General features: G+C 45.9%; 3 protein-coding genes across 4 annotated transcripts; 2 read left to right on the forward strand and 1 right to left on the reverse strand.

Annotated features, from left to right (window-relative positions):
* Positions 1-254: 254 nt before the first annotated feature.
* Positions 255-2515, forward strand: rpl22l1 (ribosomal protein L22-like 1). Its single transcript, XM_030398232.1, has 4 exons — positions 255-405; positions 1702-1815; positions 2051-2172; positions 2310-2515. The coding sequence occupies exons 1-4, from the start codon at positions 397-399 to the stop codon at positions 2452-2454; spliced, it is 390 nt and encodes a 129-aa protein (XP_030254092.1). The 5' UTR covers positions 255-396; the 3' UTR covers positions 2455-2515.
* Positions 2516-12107: 9592 nt separating this feature from the next.
* On the forward strand, positions 12108-16911 carry slc7a14b (solute carrier family 7 member 14b). 2 transcript variants are annotated; one of them, XM_030398113.1, is made up of 9 exons: positions 12108-12130; positions 12339-12428; positions 12510-12942; positions 13046-13282; positions 13838-14055; positions 14150-14296; positions 14389-14597; positions 14690-15465; positions 15886-16911. In XM_030398113.1, exons 3-9 carry the CDS (start codon positions 12642-12644, stop codon positions 16281-16283), a joined length of 2286 nt encoding a protein of 761 aa, XP_030253973.1. In that variant the 5' UTR covers positions 12108-12130; positions 12339-12428; positions 12510-12641; the 3' UTR covers positions 16284-16911. The 2 variants fall into 2 exon arrangements, with proteins under 2 accessions (XP_030253973.1, XP_030253974.1); XM_030398114.1 differs by having other exon boundaries at positions 13844-14055.
* Positions 16912-17295: 384 nt separating this feature from the next.
* cldn11b (claudin 11b) lies at positions 17296-19415 on the reverse strand. The gene is made up of 3 exons (XM_030398215.1): positions 18767-19415; positions 18361-18525; positions 17296-17882 (listed from the first exon to the last, which is right to left on the reverse strand). The coding sequence occupies exons 1-3, from the start codon at positions 18990-18992 to the stop codon at positions 17623-17625; spliced, it is 651 nt and encodes a 216-aa protein (XP_030254075.1). The 5' UTR covers positions 18993-19415; the 3' UTR covers positions 17296-17622.
* Between the last annotated feature and the right edge of the window lie 228 nt (positions 19416-19643).

Consider the following 19643-nt stretch of genomic DNA (forward strand, 5'->3'; position numbering starts at 1 on the left):
GTGTGTGTGTGTGTGTGTGAATGGTTAACCAGGCTCAGCAGGTTTATTATCAGGGTGTGTTTGGGCTGTGGTTGACCTTTGGACTGGTCACCCGACACGGACAGTGGCTCAAAAAAAACAAAAACAGGTGAAAAGAACTGAAACTGTGACGTTTTCAGATGAATCCTGGTGACGTCAGGCTGCATGTGTTGTGTGTTCAGAACATAAAACACATGAAACATATTTCCGGGTCGAAAATGTGCTCCGGGTCTCCACTCGAGCCATGTTCTCTGATTCATGTGTGGAAATGTTTATTTCGGCCTTCTTCACCATATTTGGTAAGGGCGTTCCACGCGGCGCTAACTACGTCACGGCTGCGTCACATCCGGCTCGCTCTTTCCCTTCCGAGCTCTCAACATGGCACCGGTAAGTCCGGACACCTCCTCCCGACTTTACTGTTTTAATCATCAACCCCTTCGTCTTTTTGATTTATTCCACTTAATATCATGTGAACCGAAGTGAAGCTTTGACTTTAGAGCTGAGTGTCGAACAATGAGCGCGTTAAAAGAGAAGCAAACCGGCAAGCTAGCAGAGTTAGCATTAGCTCGTAGTATTCTTGTCGTTAGCTTACACGTGTCCCATTCATCAGTCCGTCACAGGAGGCAGATCCCCGTTGGAAAAAAGTCGCTTTTATTTTATATCAGTGTTTTTCCTCCTCTTAACTGATGAACTTGATCTGAACATGTTAGTTTACATGCAGTCTCTGGCCCACCTGTTAATTCGGCATGACATAAATATCAGCTATCTTATTGATTAATCTTATTTAAATCAATAAACTGCTGGCAGATTCACCAAAGGAGCCTGTATTGTCTGGTCCACAATGACCTCATTAATGATGAATTAAATGCGTTCTTACTTAATAAAGTTATTTCCATCACTCAGAATTAGTTATGGGCATTCAAGATATTTCAGTGTTTTGCTAGATTGTTTATTCTGTGATATCTACAGTATCAGTAAAAGTAAACTATAAATATACTTCTGATTTTAACCTTTTTTTCTGTTAAAGTAACAGTTTTTCACTAAATTGTCAATTAACATTTATTGACAAGTGTTTTTACATGTCAGTAAAATTCAGTTAAATGCTACCTGTTGTTTATTTACATCCATCCTTATTTTATTATGAATACAAAGTTGTTGTGTACAACTTGCCACTTTTATTTTATAGTTCTAGTCAGTTTTAATATGTTAAATGTAATATTTTACATTGTATCTGATGCATTTCTGTATAGATTTATGGTTCAATAATCTATATGAGCCAATTATATCTTACGATGTCGACTATTAACAGTGTGTGTTAGTAACTATTCAACAAAATGTTTAATTTGTGAACGTTGAGATGAAACCAAACGCAATCGGTGCTGAACGAGCTTCTATGAAGAGACACTAGTCAGCAAAAGAGCCTCTCGAACGTTGGTTCTGTGTGTGTGTGTGTGTGTGTGTGTGTGTGTGTGTGTGTGTGTGGGGTCACGACCCTCCAGGGAGTTGAACTTAAAATAGATTTTATCTGTATTTTTGTAAAAAGCCAGTGTGTGTTCACATGAGTCTTGATTAGACACACAGATCTCTTTCTTCTCTTTTCATGTTGGCACTTTATGTTGTGAATTAAAAGTGTAGTTAACTTCTGTAAGCTGAGCATCTTATTCCTGTTTTTTAACCTCTCAGATCAAAACGAGGAGGCCGACTGTTGGCAAGAAGTCCAAAAAGGGAGCTTCATGGAAGTTCACCTTGGACCTGACCCACCCTGTGGAGGACGGGATCCTGGACTCTGCTAACTTTGTAAGTGTAGCTGCAAACGTTACTGTGCTTTAAGTGATAGAGACTTTACTTTAATGGTGAACTTTGGTAAAAACACATTTGAAAATGAGAATTTTTTCCATAATCTAGTCATGACAGGGTTCATTTAATGGCCTCTGCAAGCAGCTAACCCCGTGTCTGGACTAGGGCTCCCTTCCCTAGCTCCTAATATACTAGGGTTCTCTTCCCTAGTGCGTCACTGTGCTCTGTCCCGCAGGAAACCTTCCTCAAGGAGAGGATAAAGGTCAACGGCAAGACTGGGAATCTGGGTAACATCGTCCAGGTCGGCCGCATGAAGAACAAGATCAACGTCACGTCTGAGAAGCAGTTCTCCAAAAGGTGAGACGAGATGTGTTCGAGCGGACGTCTTCAAAACAGAAACCAGATCAATACTACTAAGATAACAAAGACTGATTCATATTTCATTGCACTTTAAACATCTTGGGACTAATCGATCCCCTCCGTTTCCCCTCCAGGTATCTGAAGTACCTCACAAAGAAGTACCTGAAGAAGAACAACCTCCGTGATTGGCTGAGAGTGGTGGCGTCTGACAAGGAGACGTACGAGCTGCGTTACTTCCAGATCAGCCAGGACGACGAGGAGTCGGAGGCAGACGAGTAGACGGTCGCAGCAGAGCTCACAGCTGTCTGTGTGTCCGGAGAATAAACGTGGAAAAACAACATTTCTGTCTTGTTTTTATTCTTTCATGCTACTAAAAAAAAGTCTGCACATCAAAACGTGTGACAGGTGTTGAAAACAAACGCACCTCCCCACAGCTGGTATGTTGAGTAGGACTGACACCACATCAGATGTTCACCACACAAACAAGCAACAATATCTGGTGAACATTTTACTCAAAATGCACTCAATCAAGTTGATCTATAACAGTGTAGGAAAGTGTAGAGAAAGAACAAATCAACTCGACTTTTTCCTTTTTCTGATGGCGTTATAGTTCATTTCAGTGACAAGGACGGAAAGACATGGAAACTAAAAAGCTGCTGAACTATTTATTATATGTTATACAAAGATTGTCACTACCTGTATATCACCACAGCCCTCACACTGATTTATGTTTTAACGCACCAACTGAAGGACACGAAAAGTGAAACATGCTGAGAAGACTTTGCCACCCAAGTGATTAATAAAGATAGCTGTTTAAAATCTATTAAACTTTACATCAGCCAAATAAATGGAAACAGGACAAAGGTAGAAAAAGTAAATGAAAGGTTATAATTTTACAAGAGGACAAATTCAAGATGTTTTGTTACTGAAGGCCTTAAAAAAGAAATGTCGTCCAGTTCCATTAATCGCTGACTTGTGTTTGTGAAGGATCATTTCTCTGTATTGCATTAAGTGTTTTTATTATACTGTCCACCTTATTTATATCACTTTGGACATGCTGATAACACCAACACCTCAGACTACATCCTCTAACATTACCCAACGCCTCTAATCAGTTTATTCAGACGCTGATGTATCAGATTATTCTAAGGAAGCCTGAATGTAAACACAACATGTCTCCCTGCAGCGACACCATGTGATGATGATGTGTGACCTGATGGAGGCTGAAGCAGTACACTCAGTGCACACCGGGTGGAGCCACAGGTGGAGTCCACTTACCTACACCACCAGCATCATGCAGACCGAACTGATGCAGCTTCATATCCAAACTGAAGAACTTTAAAAGACATAAATAATGCTCTCGTTTCAGTATGTAATCAGCTTTTTTCTTCTCTTTGTTCTTTAAGTTTCAGTATCAGAAGTTGTAATTGTTCTGACACCAGGCTGCTGTATTAATCTCCAGATGAAACACTGATAAAACAAGAAACATACACACTCCAGTCTGCAGCCGTCTGGACTATGTTCTATATTTTCTATATATTCTATATATTCTATATATTCTTTACCTCAGTGTGGATCAGAAACGCTGCGTCTGAGAACATTCAACTTCACTGTCATCGTGCAAAACAGGATTGCAAAGTGAAATGTGTTTGTAGCCTCAGAAAATGTATTTACAGATATTGAAATATCGACGATACAAGTAAATACACACACAGATATTTAGAATATCAGTGTAAAATGCAGATGATAGTGTAAAAAGGTCTCATTTCCATAATATAACTCAGAGGCGTCTTTGTTTCGGTTAGCCAATGTGAAGTTGTTCCACCGCAGGGTTTAAAGTGACATTAATGAAAAGACAATTATAATAAGAACTGCTGTTTATGAGGTTTCATTTCTTTAAGGTAAAATCCTTAATTGTTGATTTCTTTCATGATCTGAGGACGGCGGCACGGTGACAAATATGAGGACAGTCGAGTCTTCAGAACCACAGAAGTCCTGAAACAAGATGAAGAAAGAGATCAAAACATTTATCTCACCAAGAATCGTTAATGAGAAGAGAAAGATCTCCAACAAACTCTCTTTGTTTCCATGACTGAAGAAACAAACTGACCTTAAAGGACGACACACTTACACTGTTTCACTTTGTTTACATGTGGCGGACCCTGCCACCTCTCTAGCTTCACACGGTATTCTGGGACCTTATTGTCCTCTTGACAACAGTTTGTTTATTCACTTGTGGAGAAAAGTTTGTATTATTACCTCATTAATATTGCAAATATTCAAATTATGAGTTTGAATTTCTTCTCCAAAACTAAACGCGTTCGTCTGACTTATTCTAGTTTATTTGTATAAAGACAGTTCAGACATAAGGCAACTCAAAGAGCTTTACAGAGGCACAGAAATGACATTAAAACACATTATTACACATTAAAAGACTTTATTACAGAGGACAAATCATCATTGACAGCGATTAAACTGAACTTGGTGTGTAAATTATCTGTGTGCTCTCAGGAGTCTTCACAGCTCGTTACTCTGCTTCAAAACAAGTTCCAGTGAAGACATTAAAAGGCAGAGTGTGACCAGAGGAGCAGTGAGAAGTCTCCAGAAGGTCTTTCCCACAACTCCCATCAGACACACTGAGGTGGGAGCCGTCGCTGCTGTCTCTCGAGGTTTCACTTCATTAGTACAGACTGATGAAATGAACTCACAACAACACAAACAGAAGCTTTTTCCTTCTTTATGAACTCTGTGATGATGATGAGACGTCTCAGGCTGCCAACCAGAAACCTTTATCCCCTTAAACAGAAAAGGATGTGTGTGTGTGTGTGTGTGTGTGTGTGTGTGTCTGGATTCACTCCCATCCGCTCATCTGTTGTGTATAAAGCACGCAGCCTCAGGAATGCGTCCACCTTCAGCTGCTCTGCGGCTGATGGCGTCTCAAATCCTCGCGTGCAGAGTCACAGTTCAGCTCGGAGGGTTTTCTAACGTACAGACGCTCAGACTGACGAGTTCACAGTTTACTTTAGAGTCCAAATTTAATCTGCCTGCAGGATGAATGATTGAATGAGGGAAATGGTAAAGAAATACAATCAGCAAGGAAACAGAAGTGCAGGAAGATGTTTCAGAGCTTCAGATTCAGTTTCTTTGACTTCTCACTGTTACTGAAACAATAAAACTACAGATAACGGTCTGCTATGACGCTGCTATCTTGGTGATACAAGCTTTTCATGTTCCTCCAGCAGAGTTCCCGTCTCTGACTGCTGATTTTTCAGGTATTTTCCAGTTTGGCTTGAAATCCCCCTAAAACAAGTGTTACCTACATGAAACTCAGGTCGACTCACTGTCCGTAAATGTGCTGACAACAAAATCAGCTGCCTTCGTTTCCCCCTAAACATTCTGGTTTTAGATTTAAAAGTATGAGACGGCGAGGTGATGATGTGGGAGGGAAGTACAATAGATCGCTTTGAAGTTAAAAATTTACGAATTCGACCAGTGGCGTGTACAGACTTTTTGAAGGGCAGGGGCGAAAAGAAGGGCACTTTAGCGTGCGTTTTGGCTCCCAAGAGGGCACTTTAGCACGCGTTATGGCTCCCAAGAGGGCACTTCATCGTGTGTTTTGGCTCCCAAGAAGGCACTTCAGCGCGCGTTTTGGCTCCCAAGAGGGCAGTTTATCATGTTTTACCCAGCCAAGGGGGCAGTTTAGTGTGTTTTGCCAACCAAGAGCGCACTTTGGCACGCTTTTTTGGCTCCCAAGAAGGCATTTTAGCGCACGTTTTGGCTCCAAGGAGGGCACTTTAGCGCGCGATTTTCAACAATTGGGCCCTTGTGCACATCACTGAATTCGACAAGATCTGTGGTATATTTCTTGTCGAGTTGTGTCCTAAATTATCTTAAATGTTTCCATCAAAGTTCCAGCAGAGAAATCCTCCAGTGTCCTCGAGGTGACGCTGAGTTTCATCTGCTCGTCTGTCTGTAACTTCAGGAGAGTCAGAGAGGAAGGAAGTCTGAGAACCAGACCCAACAGAACCAGAAGAAGACTTTAGAACCTTAGAGAGTTGAGGTGAAGCTCTCAGCGAAGTCAGCACTCAGCAGAGACTCTGGTTCTGGTTCTGGTTCTCTGTCTCCTCTCTGTAACGTTACGTTCATGAAGTAAAGTCCATTTCCCCTCCAGCTCCAGTCAGCAGTCAACAGAACAGAACAGAACCACCCGACGGTGGAGGTCAGAGCTCTCCTCCTGTTGTCCTCCGGATCAGAACCTGAGTCTCCTGGTGTTTGTTCCTCCAGACGGTCTGGATCGGCACCAGACTCCACTCAGCAGCATCAGAATCAACATATTGTGTGTTTAACAGATCATGTTTGCGATGATGTCACCAGGATAATCAACCAATCAGAAACATCCAGCAGCCTGATATCAGCATGACTGCGTCACAGACTGGTGTTAAATAATGCAGCAGATCACACTGGAACGCTGGTCCAGTTCTGAGCACCAGAACCGGACCAAATGCTTCAAACTGGATCTGATAAAACGGACCTGATGAGAGCTTCATCATATCAGAGTGAACGACACTCCCACAACTGTCCTGTAACCAGAACAACCTGTGGACGGTGAACGAGTGTCTGTTTCTCCTGTTTCAGACCATCATGTTACAACGTCTGCAGGTAACACAGTAACCTGACTCTGTGTGTCAGCTTACCAGCAGATAACAACAGTACAACACAAGCAGTACAACACAAGCAGTACAACACATACAGTACAACACATGCAATACAACACATGCAGTACAACACATGCAGTGCAACACATGCAGTACAACACACGCAGTACAACACAAGCAGTACAACACATACAGTACAACACATGCAGTACAACACATACAGTACAACACATGCAGTACAACACATACAGTACAACACACGCAGTACAACACACGCAGTACAACACACGCAGTACAACACATGCAGTACAACACAAGCAGTACAACACAAGCAGTACAACACATGCAGTACAACACATGCAGTACAACACATGCAGTACAACACAAGCAGTACAACACATGCAGTACAACACATGCAGTACAACACATGCAGTACAACACAAGCAGTACATCACAAGCAGTACAACACATGCAGTATAACACATGCAGTACAACACAAGCAGTACAACACAAGCAGTACAACACCTGCAGTACAACACATGCAGTACAACACATGCAGTACAACACAAGCAGTACAACACATGCAGTACAACACATGCAGTACAACACATGCAGTACAACACAAGCAGTACAACACATGCAGTACAACACATGCAGTACAACACATGCAGTACAACACATGCAGTACATCACAAGCAGTACAACACAAGCAGTACAACACAAGCAGTACAACACATGCAGTACAACACATGCAGTACAACACATGCAGTACAACACATGCAGTACAACACATGCAGTACAACACATGCAGTATAACACATGCAGTACAACACAAGCAGTACATCACAAGCAGTACAACACATGCAGTATAACACATACAGTACAACACAAGCAGTACAACACAAGCAGTACAACACCTGCAGTACAACACATGCAGTACAACACAAGCAGTACAACACATGCAGTACAACACATGCAGTACAACACATGCAGTACAACACATACAGTACAACACATACAGTACAACACATTCAGTACAACACATGCAGTACAACACATGCAGTACAACACATGCAGTACAACACATGCAGTACATCACATGCAGTACAACACATGCAGTACAACACAAGCAGTACAACACCTGCAGTACAACACATGCAGTACAACACATGCAGTACAACACATGCAGTACAACACATACAGTACAACACATGCAGTACAACACATGCAGTACAACACAAGCAGTACAACACAAGCAGTACAACACCTGCAGTACAACACATGCAGTACAACACAAGCAGTACAACACATGCAGTACAACACATGCAGTACAACACATGCAGTACAACACATACAGTACAACACATTCAGTACAACACATTCAGTACAACACATGCAGTACAACACATGCAGTACAACACATGCAGTACAACACATGCAGTACATCACATGCAGTACAACACATGCAGTACAACACAAGCAGTACAACACCTGCAGTACAACACATGCAGTACAACACATGCAGTACAACACATGCAGTACAACACATACAGTACAACACATGCAGTACAACACATGCAGTACAACACATGCAGTACAACACATGCAGTACAACACATACAGTACAACACATACAGTACAACACATTCAGTACAACACATTCAGTACAACACATGCAGTACAACACATGCAGTACAACACATGCAGTACAACACATGCAGTACAACACATGCAGTACAACACAAGCAGTACAACACATGCAGTACAACACATGCAGTACAACACAAGCAGTACAACACATGCAGTACAACACATGCAGTACAACACAAGCAGTACAACACAAGCAGTACAACACATGCAGTACAACACATGCAGTACAACACACGCAGTACAACACACGCAGTACAACACACGCAGTACAACACACGCAGTACAACACACGCAGTACAACACAAGCAGTACAACACATTCAGTACAACACATGCAGTACAACACACGCAGTACAACACACGCAGTACAACACACGCAGTACAACACACGCAGTACAACACAAGCAGTACAACACATGCAGTACAACACATGCAGTACAACACATGCAGTACAACACATACAGTACAACACATACAGTACAACACAAGCAGTACAACACAAGCAGTACAACACAAGCAGTACAACACATGCAGTACATCACATGCAGTACATCACATGCAGTACAACACAAGCAGTACAACACATGCAGTACAACACAAGAAGTACAACACAAGCAGTACAACACATGCAGTACAACACATGCAGTACATCACATGCAGTACATCACATGCAGTACAACACAAGCAGTACAACACATGCAGTACAACACAAGCAGTACAACACATGCAGTACAACACATGCAGTACAACACATGCAGTACATCACAAGCAGTACAACACATGCAGTACAACACATGCAGTACAACACATGCAGTACATCACAAGCAGTACAACACATGCAGTACAACACATGCAGTACAACACACGCAGTACAGCACACGCAGTACAGCACAAGCAGTACAACACAAGCAGTACAACACAAGCAGTACAACACATGCAGTACAACACACGCAGTACAACACACGCAGTACAACACAAGCAGTACAACACAAGCAGTACAACACATGCAGTACAACACATGCAGTACAACACAAGCAGTACAACACATACTATATGCACAGCCAGCAGCCACACAGTGATGCAGTGTGTCCGCTCCGGGAAGGTTTAACTTTAAATGTCCCCGCCCAGCAGATAAAGTTAGTGTGTTGTGGTTTAGTGTCTTCTGAGACTCTGGAGGACGTTTACGAAGTCAGAGAAAATAACCCAGATGATGTCATAGCGGAGTTATAAGGGTTAAACTCTTGGTTTTGAGATTTGGCTGAAGTGTCGTTAGCCATCAGTGTTGTAAGTGACGTCACAGCCTTCAGCATCAGTGTCGTTAGTGACATCACAGCCATCAGCATCAGTGTCGTTAGTGACATCACAGCCTTCAGCATCAGTGTCGTTAGTGATGTCACAGCCGTCAGCACCAGTGTCGTTAGTGATGTCACAGTGTCGTTAGTGACCATAGCTATCAGTGTCGTTAGTGATATCACAGCCGTCAGTGCCGTTGGTGACGTCACAGTGTTGTTAGTGATGTCACAGCCTTCAGCATCAGTGTCGTTAGTGATGTCACAGCCGTCAGCACCAGTGTCGTTAGTGATGTCACAGTGTCGTTAGTGACCATAGCTATCATTGTCGTTAGTGATATCACAGCCGTCAGTGCCGTTGGTGACGTCACAGTATCGTTAGTGACATCACAGCCATCAGTGTCCTTAGTGACATCACAGCCATGAGTGTCGTTAGTGATGTCACAGCCGACAGCGTCGTTGGTGAGGTAATCTCTTAACTCAAGCACTGTAGAGCTGCTCCTGTACATGAACCAGAACCAGCTCTCCTCTCACAGAACTGAGCCAGAACCAGCTCTCCACTCACAGAACTGAGCCAGAACCAGCTCTCCTCTCACAGAACTGCAGTTGTCAGTATGAGGTGGCGTAACTTCGGCTCTCAGTGTCAGAAAGTCTGCGTTACAAACAGGTGTGAAGTTTGAAAGATGTGGCTCTTTATCTGGCTGGAAGGATTGTGATGCTTGAATTGCATTATGGGAAATGTAGGATCTATCTATCTAACTACTTCCGCCGGCGGTTTTCTGTTTCCGGTTGCCTTGCAACTACATGATGGCCGCTGCCGCTAAGCTAGCCCTAAACAACTAGCGTTAGGTCATAAGTGCTAAATTGTTTTTAAAATGAGCTCAGGTACAACATGTGATGAAAATTGAATTTTTTATCAGAAATGCCTCGTGTAGTACATCAACAACTTAGCCAAACTTGTCCGTGCCCTGTGCACTACACGCAATGCTGAGGAAGGAGGAGCGGAGACTAGCGCGGCTCGCGGCTTTGACACTAAAATAAATATTTGGGTTTATGAATATCTTCCACAGAATAGCTGCTGCATGACTTTCCTAACCCGGCAACGTCCGAGCAGCCGCCTGTCTCCACGGCTTCACTTTCCTTCAGCATTATCCACGCTGTATGTTTAGCTTGATTGACGCTGTGGCTGGGCGCTACTGCTGCCTTCAGAAATATAAACTCGCTGTGTTTCTTCAACAGTACTTTCCCTATGTTGTTACTGCGCAGGTAGTTGTATGCTTCTTTCCTTTGTAACTGCGTAATTCTCCGCCGTCAACACCTTCAGAAAATATAAGATAGCCATTAGCCCGACGTTAGCTACATTGACATATGTCGATGTAGCTAACGTCGGGCTAATGCTTCATGTCATCTGCCCACTCCGTGAGAACTGTCCTGATGACTTATTAAAAGATCTGTTCTGTGTATCCACCACCGATTTTTATCCATTCTGTCGCTTTCTTTGTGTTAAAAGCCGGTTTTTAGAGCGAGCATGACAGCTACGTTAGCGTAAACACCGAGGTCAGCCAGTTCAACCGGAAGAGCATAACCGAATACCGCTATGAACCCTGGGTAAACTCACAAAGTCAGGAATAAGGTGGATAGTAGGGACTATAAATCAGGATCGACTTCTGCTGCTTCGATTATGATCCTCATCATCAACTGAATAATTGTTCATTTGTTTGTTTGTTGTGAGTCCGCCAACTTTACCGAAGTACTTTTCAAATCAATGTGAGATCTTCAGGAGACTCGATGCCTGAACGCTTTTTGTAGTAATTTTAATTGTTTAACTTTGAGTTTTTTACGTTTTAAAACACGTCCAGAGAAGCTATGGAGAAAATGACTGAATTTACATTTTTGGCTTTTTGGGATCCTTTAAGATTCACGTCAACATAAAGACAAAGATTAAACTCCTCCTGCAGGCAGAAAGTTGGAAAACTGAGACAACTTTCCATTACACAGCTGTTACTGCAACACACACACACACCCACACACCCACACACCCACACACACACACGCACCTGGTCAGTTCCCAGCTCTGCATACAAAAACTAAAAACTAAAGAATCGCCACTGTTGGCAGCGGCACAAAGTTTACTCACACACATCTTCTCAGCAGCTTGTCTCTCTCTCCTATGAATGAATGATGACAGACAGACACACACACACACACACACACACCTGCTTAGTCTCAGGTGTTCAATAATGTATCAGCTGATCACATGGTGTCAGGTCTGAATGTTTAACGCTGCCGTCTCCTCTCGTCACCATTTCCTGCAGGTCTGCAGAGGACGTGGACTGAATCGAACGCCTCCCGCACACAGCAGGTGAGTGACTTACCTGTCTGCTCAGGTGTGCTGCATGTTTTTAGGAAACTCTCTGCGTTCTTCACTGTCTTGGATCCAACCTGCTGGTGTTGGTCAGATTGGAGTGTGACGCAGTAATTTCACGTCTGTTAGAGTCGGTTCAGTTTTAGCTTCACAGTCGAACCTTTCCGTTGTGAAAGAAGATCCTTGGTGTTCATTAATGTTTCAGAGAGGGAGTCTCGCTCTAGTGAGTGAGGAGAGCAGCTGATGGTTTCCCATCATCAACCTGCAGGCTCACAGCATCATCAGGGCTGGACAGGTACACCTTCTACTCACCTGTTTGCTCTCGTAAGAAGTTCCTCGTTGTCCTCTCAACACGTCTTCCATCTCTGTGTTTCAGAGTCTGATCTCTCCACGTGGATCTGTGGCTCTTGAACAACGATGGCGCTGAGAGTGAGAGAATGATAGAAGCGTTGTCGGAGAACAGAAGGAGACTCACTCAGACATAAACAGGTATCAGACAGGTGCAGCGATGGCGGCGTGGCTCGGCCGGCTGTCTCTGGGCGACGCCTGGTACAACATGTATTCCCGCCTCCTGAGGACCAAACCCATGGGCTCCATGGCTCGCAGCTCCGACGACCTCACCGAGCTCAACGAGGGGGCGGCGGTCGGGCTCGCCAAGGTCCTGACCACGGTGGACCTGGTGTCGCTCGGGGTGGGCAGCTGCGTCGGCACCGGGATGTACGTGGTGGCCGGGTTGGTTGCCAAAGCGATGGCGGGTCCTGGAGTCATCCTGTCGTTTATTATTGCAGCGTTGGCCTCCATACTGTCAGGTGAGAACACAGAGGTGTTGACACCTCCAACACTGTTTAATCTGACCTGACGCCTCTTGTATCCTCTGACTGTGTGTGTGTGTGTGTGTACCTTGTTGCTAAGGTGTGTGCTACGCAGAGTTTGGCGTCCGGGTGCCGAAGACGACCGGCTCGGCGTACACCTACAGCTACGTGACGGTCGGGGAGTTTGTGGCGTTTTTCATTGGCTGGAACTTGATCCTGGAGTATCTGATTGGCACGGCGGCGGGGGCGTCGGCTCTCAGCAGCATGTTCGACTCTCTGGCCAATCACAGCATCAGTAACTACATGATAACACACCTGGGCACGCTCAGAGGACTCGGTCAGTACCATCAGTACGTTGTAGAGCAAATGAACATTACACTGTTTTAGCTTTTACTTGTTTTTGGTCGTTAAGCTCCAACTGTGACCAACGACCGCAGACGATTTTTAACTCTTTTATCCACTGTTTGATTGACAGCTCATTTGAGCAGATATGAACTTATATGCCCGCCCTAAAGCCTACAACAGCCAATGAGCGATCACGTAGACCGGTGACTCACTCTCTCTTCTTCCTCCTCTCTTCTGAGCCACCAGCCTCCAGATGATTGATGCATCATATAGCCAATGAGATTTCAGATCCAGTAATATATAGTTTCCATCAGTTTTTAAAGCCCTACACTTGGAAATGACACAAGTGTATGTTGTTTTATAGTTTGGTTTTCCACCTCAGCTCTTGTTTCTCTGCACAAAGCTCATCTGCAGGTTTAAGATTCACTTTAAAACCTTTCAAAAGAGCTCCAAACCAGCCCCTTCCTGTCATATTGATCGTTTCTCATCTGAACACAATCTTACATTCTCTTCCTCACTTCAAGCCGTCTGTGTCTGTTTGTCTCAGGTAAAGGTGAGGACACGTACCCCGACCTGCTGGCCTTGTTTATCGCCCTGCTGGTCACAGTGATCATCGCTCTCGGTGTGCGTAACTCGGTGGGCTTCAACAACGTCCTCAACGTGGTCAACCTGGTGGCCTGGATCTTCATGATCATCGCCGGACTCTTCTTCCTCTCCGCCGGCAACTGGGAGAACGGAAACTTCCTGCCGTACGGCTGGTCAGGGGTGAGATGTTGAGCCACCGTGGTTGTTTTAGTTGCTTGTTTTAAATCCCCACATTGACAGGAAAGAGAGTAAATGATGTGTTGCTGCTGATCAGGTGATGCAAGGTGCAGCGACCTGCTTCTACGCCTTCATCGGCTTCGACATCATCGCGACGACGGGAGAGGAGGCGAAAAACCCAAACACCTCCATCCCGTACGCCATCACCGCCTCGCTGGTCACCTGCCTCACCGCCTACGTGTCGGTCAGTACTCATCTGTAGTTCTGGAGCCAACTTTGAATTCTTGCCATTTCTTATACAGGAGCTGTAATTTCCCCCACCTGCCCTCCCTACAGGTGAGTGTGATCCTGACTCTCATGGTTCCCTACGACATGATCGACGGCTCGGCTCCGCTCATGGAGATGTTCGCGGTGCACGGCTTCCTGTGGGGGAAATACATCGTGGCTGTGGGCTCGATAGCCGGACTCACCGTGTCTCTGCTGGGCTCTTTGTTCCCGATGCCCAGAGTCATCTACGCCATGGCCCGGGACGGACTGCTGTTCAGGTGAGGAGGCGCGACACAAACACACACTTACAGGTAGGACGAGGTGTCCTGATTTTAACTCTGTGAGGATGTGTGTGTGTGTGTGTTTGCAGGTTCTTGTCTCATGTGTCTGCGCTCACACACACTCCCGCGGTGGCCTGCGTGGTCTCGGGTAGCTTCGCCGCCATCCTCGCCCTGCTGGTGAGCCTCAGAGACCTGATCGAGATGATGTCCATCGGCACGCTGCTGGCCTACACTCTGGTCAGCGTGTGTGTGCTGTTGCTGCGCTACCAGCCTGACGAACAGACCGACACACACCAGTTCAGCTCCGAGGACGGCGTGGACGGGTTGAAGCACGTGGACGACGGCGCCGTCCCCACCAAAGACGACCAGATGCTGATCGGAGACGACGGTTCTTCGTCCTACCACGCCGGAGGGACTGAAGGAGACGGCGACGACTCTGATTTCCACACAGGCCACGCCTCGCTGCTGAAAAGGCTGCTGGGAGGTCATTACTACACCCTGCGGCTGCGGCTGGGAATGCCCGATGCTTCCGCCAAACCCACTCCCGCCACCGGCCGCACGGTGACCCGCTGCACCCTCCTCCTCTTCCTCATGTCCTTCCTCCTCTGGTCCACCGTTATATTCGGCGTTGAGCAGGGAGCCGGTGCCGGGGCGGTGTTTTCAGGACTCATGGCCACGATGATGGCCGGCTCCATGGTGAAGCTTTTAATTCTGATCATACAGCAGCCAGAGAGTGGGCGGAGACTGGCCTACATGGCGCCCTGCGTGCCCTTCATCCCTGCAGCCGCCATATTGGTCAACAGCTACCTCATGCTCAAACTGTCTCCGCTCACCTGGGCCAGGTTCACCGTCTGGTGCTTCATAGGTGAGATGACACGTTCTGCATTATTGATTTAAAGAATAGATAAGAGCAGCAGTGAGTGAACCTCTGTGGAGCGCCGGGTGTTTTCAGGACGAAGACATCGTAATGAACATTTGTACAAGATTTTGCAACACTACACGGATGCTCATGTGACTGAAAGTGTGAATATGAGATGTTAAAAAGTCTGTTTACTGAGGAGTGACTTCAGGGAAAGGTAAACTGGAGAGTAGATGACTGGGCGTAGCTTCAGATGTTTGATTTTGCAGACTTTGTTCTGTTAGCGCTGCAGCTGGTTGACAGATGACGCAGTGAGGAAAGAGTTTCACACCTTCTGGAGCTCCTGAAGGTTGATAACACGTCCCAGCTGCTCAGTTTCTCTACCTGCCGTTCTGTGTTTAATGGTTCCCGTCTGTGCGTCCTCAGGTCTGTTGATCTACGGTTGTTACGGCGTGTGGAACAGCACTCTGGAGCTGAACGCCCGGGAGCAGCAGGCGCACGCCAGCTCCTACCAACGCTACGACGACCACCTCGACGACACGTTCTCCCCCGACGACAACCTTTACCCCCAGGAGCAGGACGAGAGACCCTACCAGGGCTGGTCCGCTCCTGAAGAGAGGGGGCACGACCACCAGCAGCACGTCCAGCACCAGCAGGAGAACGAGTACGACGACCTGGAGGGAGAGCAGTATCAGAGCCAGTACGAGGAGGATAATGAGCAGCATGGATACCAGTCTGGACCGGGAGGCCGGCACACGAGCAGGAGCAGCCGGGCTGGAGGAAGGACCAATCATGGCTTTGATGTGGGGGAAGAGGAGGACTGAGCAGAGGACGGTTCCTCTTCCTCCAAGATCTGAAATTATGACATGAAGTAAAGAAAGTGTCTCCTGCACGAGACACTGAATCAAATCATCTCCAAGACGAGCGAAGTCGCACCTGTAACCCCACAGGTCTCATCCCCAGGACGTCACATAGACACATGTTGGGTTGGTAAAGCGTCCCGAGCAGCAACAAAGAGAGAAAATCAGAAACTCTCTGCAGATACGAGACACTAACACGCCTTTTCTCCACATTCCAGTCTCCCTCTCTGTCTGTTTACGCCTTCTTACGTCTTTGTCTCGTCTGAAATCAGTCTGGTGATGTTGGGAAGGCGGCGAATAAGATGCATCAAACTAAAGTAAGAAAAGCCTGTTTTGAAAATTTGAGGAGAAGAACTTTCAGATGTTTGTCAGAGAAATAATACTCATGTACGTGATACAACCTGATTTCAAAACCAGTTCGGATCCTCTTTCTCCTGCAGTGTGAGCCCGACCCGACTGTGTTCGGACGTCCTCTCACCATCAATGCAACAAAAGAAAACAGTTTTCAAACGCTGTCTGTAACTTCTGTTTTCCTTCAGCTGTTCACGTTGTTTCTGAGAGTTGCCGTCATGTTTGTTGTTCCTGTTTGAGTGAACGGTGTTTGCTCCATTTACAGAATGGCCGTTGTAATTTTAGTTTTGTTTGTGTTGCAGGATTAAATGTCTCATTGTGAGTGAACGACTGAGACTGTTTATTAATCAAAAAAAAAGTTTATTATCCGGAGCATCACCCGACACACAGATACACAGTGGACAGGTCTGATTATAACGTTAAAATGAAGTTGCAACAAAAAGAAAACAAAGAAAAGAGACACAGATGTTGGAACACAGAATCACCCTCATAGAATCTGTGTGGGATTAAATGAGAGCAGGTGATCTAAACATGTTCATGCTAATCAAAGAATAATAATCATTAAAAGAACATCAAAGTCACAAGTTATAAAATGACAGAAGATCAAAACATTAAAGGAGTTTTGCTATTTTCACGCCACAGAAACACAAAAAACCATCTAACATCAGAGTTACAGTCTTTACTCTGCAGTGACTGACTGCAGGCTGTTAACACTGCAAACTAATGAAACTGAATTCATTTCCTCTTTTTCAGACACTATTTTATGGCCCTAAACTCTAAAAATGTTGTTTAATTTGTCAGATTCTGTTGAATTTAAGACAAACTGTCACATGTGATCGAACTCTGTGTTTGTGTTTCTGTTTATTTTAATGTCATTCAGTAAAAAAAATGTAAAAAGGAGAAAATACAAAAACTCTTCAGTTTATGAAATGAGGAACTGAGAGTCTCTGCTTCACACTCGTGCACTCTTGGCGTGGTTGGCGGGCGGGTCCAGCGGCATGGCGGTGCCGCCCTGCCTGGAGTAGTAGAAGCTGTTCTCCCGCCTCGGGGTCCCGGGGTCGGTGCCGTGGCAACACAAGATCATGGAGCCGCCCAGGAGGCAGAGAGCGGCGCCGACCCAGCCGGCGTACAGCGAGAAGCCGAACGACATCAGGCCGTCGCTTTGGTGGGCGCCAACGGGGAACCAGACGGTCGATATGATGCCACAGATGGCTGGAAGATATAAAGATGGAAGAGTTACAGAGGAACAACTGTGAAGTTTAATCTGGACCTGATTCAACATCTGAAGCTTCCATGTGTTTCAGGCTGTCTGTCCAGGAAGTACCGGCCTCTTCACACAGGAAGTGGGCCGGTCTGACAGACAAACACCGGTCAGGATGAGACCTGGTCTGACAAACCCTGACCCTCCTTCCACAGCTGGCCCAGACCCGACAACCGTACATCCTAAAACCAGAACCATGCATCTTCAGAGGGTTTTAATCTGTTTATGAGACTGAAACAACTCTTGTTAGACTCTAACTTTAATAAACAATGTGTCATTTCTGCCACCAGGGGTCTCTGTCCCCGCTCTGCAGATCCAGACCTCCTGGAGGAGTAAACACCTGAGTCTCATCAGGTTCTGCTCTGACCCGGAGCTCAGAGATGAGAGTTTTAACTTTGGTCCTGTTAAAAAGCATTTAAGTCTCCTCACCCATGATGATGAAGAAGACGCCTCCCACTCGGGCGCGGCGCTGCTTTATGGCGGAGGTGTCGTTCTGCAGCCGGACGCAGGGCATCGACATGAGGACCAGCAGCATCCCGGGGAGGCCGAGCAGGCTGGCGCAGATCATCAGAGCCCGAGACGTCTGGATGTAGGCTGGGAGGGAGGGAGGGAGGGGAGGGGGGAGAGAGGGGGGTTATAACTGAAGCATGTGTTGGCTCACCTCTGGCACAGACAGCTACAGTCTGGAATGCGCGCGCACACACTCACACACACACACAATGGATCAGAATGAGCTTTACGCACAAACTTTACGCACACAGAAATGTTCTATTTTTAAACAACACAGTGAGTTATGAGGTAAGATGACTGTAATCCTTCCCTCCCCGCGTCTCACCGGGCAGCGTGAGGATCTGGTTGAGGGCCTGACAGTGATACAGCGCCGGGGAGATGACGCACTCCGCCCAGAGTCCCCGGGACCCCAGCTCGTCCATGCGCACGCAGGTGGCCACCGTGTAGTCGCAGGTCCGGACCCAGTCGTTGGTTGCCGTGGCGACTATGAGCCCGACCCAGCCCGCACAGCTCGCCGCGCTGCCGGTGACCTGCCTACACATGAGCGCCATGGAGCCGCCGTGCGTTTTTACGCGCTGATCCCCGACAACAAAACTCAAATATTCTTCAAAAGTCGCGACAGATTAAAGTGTTAAGATATTTTTCTTTCTCTCTCTGTTGTTGTATAATTCAGAAAAGCTGTTTAGTGTCCCAGAATCTTATTCAAAGCAGCAAAAACGCTGATTTTCTTTGCACAGTTTAAAAAAAAGTTAAATCTTAATACGCCGAAAGATTCCTGAAGTCCTCTCTGATAACTATATTCAATAAAATGTATCCAAATGTGACGTTTAAGTATTTTAGATCCAAATAGTAGAAATTAAAAAGTAATCCTGCTGCGTCCCGTTAGTGCGCCCGAGGGTGATCCGCAGAAAAATGCCTGGAGTAAAGATTTATCACAGGGTGTGGTGAACAAACGCACCCCTCTGTCCAAACTTTCAGCCAATCAGAGCGCACGAGATGCGAGCTCCTAACCTAAACCAGACCTGGAGACAGACAGGCAGAACAACAGGACTCCATCAGGCAGCAGCAGCAGACACACACTGACCTGGAGTCTGTGCGCGCATTTAAAACGTTTTTTGGGATCTGGAGAGATTTCCGGACGCGACTCTGTGACATGAATTCAGATCAGTTTGGTTTATTGAACACAGATTTGTCTCACCTGT

The sequence above is a fragment of the Sparus aurata genome, chromosome 19 (genome assembly GCF_900880675.1).
Source record: "Sparus aurata chromosome 19, fSpaAur1.1, whole genome shotgun sequence".
Classification (NCBI taxonomy): domain Eukaryota; kingdom Metazoa; phylum Chordata; class Actinopteri; order Spariformes; family Sparidae; genus Sparus; species Sparus aurata.

Bases quoted from the DNA above. Each gene is read 5' to 3' on its own strand.
- cldn11b (XM_030398215.1), bottom strand. From the start codon at position 18,992: ATGGCGCTCATGTGTAGGCAGGTCACCGGCAGCGCGGCGAGCTGTGCG. The intron at 18,526-18,766 runs GTGAGACGCGGG...CCTCCCTCCCAG, and splicing joins CCAGATCCTCACGCTGCCCG to CCTACATCCAGACGTCTCGG. The intron at 17,883-18,360 runs GTGAGGAGACTT...TATATCTTCCAG, and splicing joins CGTCTTCTTCATCATCATGG to CCATCTGTGGCATCATATCG.
- rpl22l1 (XM_030398232.1), top strand. The intron at 1,816-2,050 runs GTAAGTGTAGCT...TCTGTCCCGCAG, and splicing joins TCCTGGACTCTGCTAACTTT to GAAACCTTCCTCAAGGAGAG. The intron at 2,173-2,309 runs GTGAGACGAGAT...TTTCCCCTCCAG, and splicing joins GAGAAGCAGTTCTCCAAAAG to GTATCTGAAGTACCTCACAA.
- slc7a14b (XM_030398113.1), top strand. From the start codon at position 12,642: ATGGCGGCGTGGCTCGGCCGGCTGTCTCTGGGCGACGCCTGGTACAAC. The intron at 13,283-13,837 runs GTCAGTACCATC...TGTTTGTCTCAG, and splicing joins GGGCACGCTCAGAGGACTCG to GTAAAGGTGAGGACACGTAC. The intron at 14,056-14,149 runs GTGAGATGTTGA...GCTGCTGATCAG, and splicing joins TGCCGTACGGCTGGTCAGGG to GTGATGCAAGGTGCAGCGAC.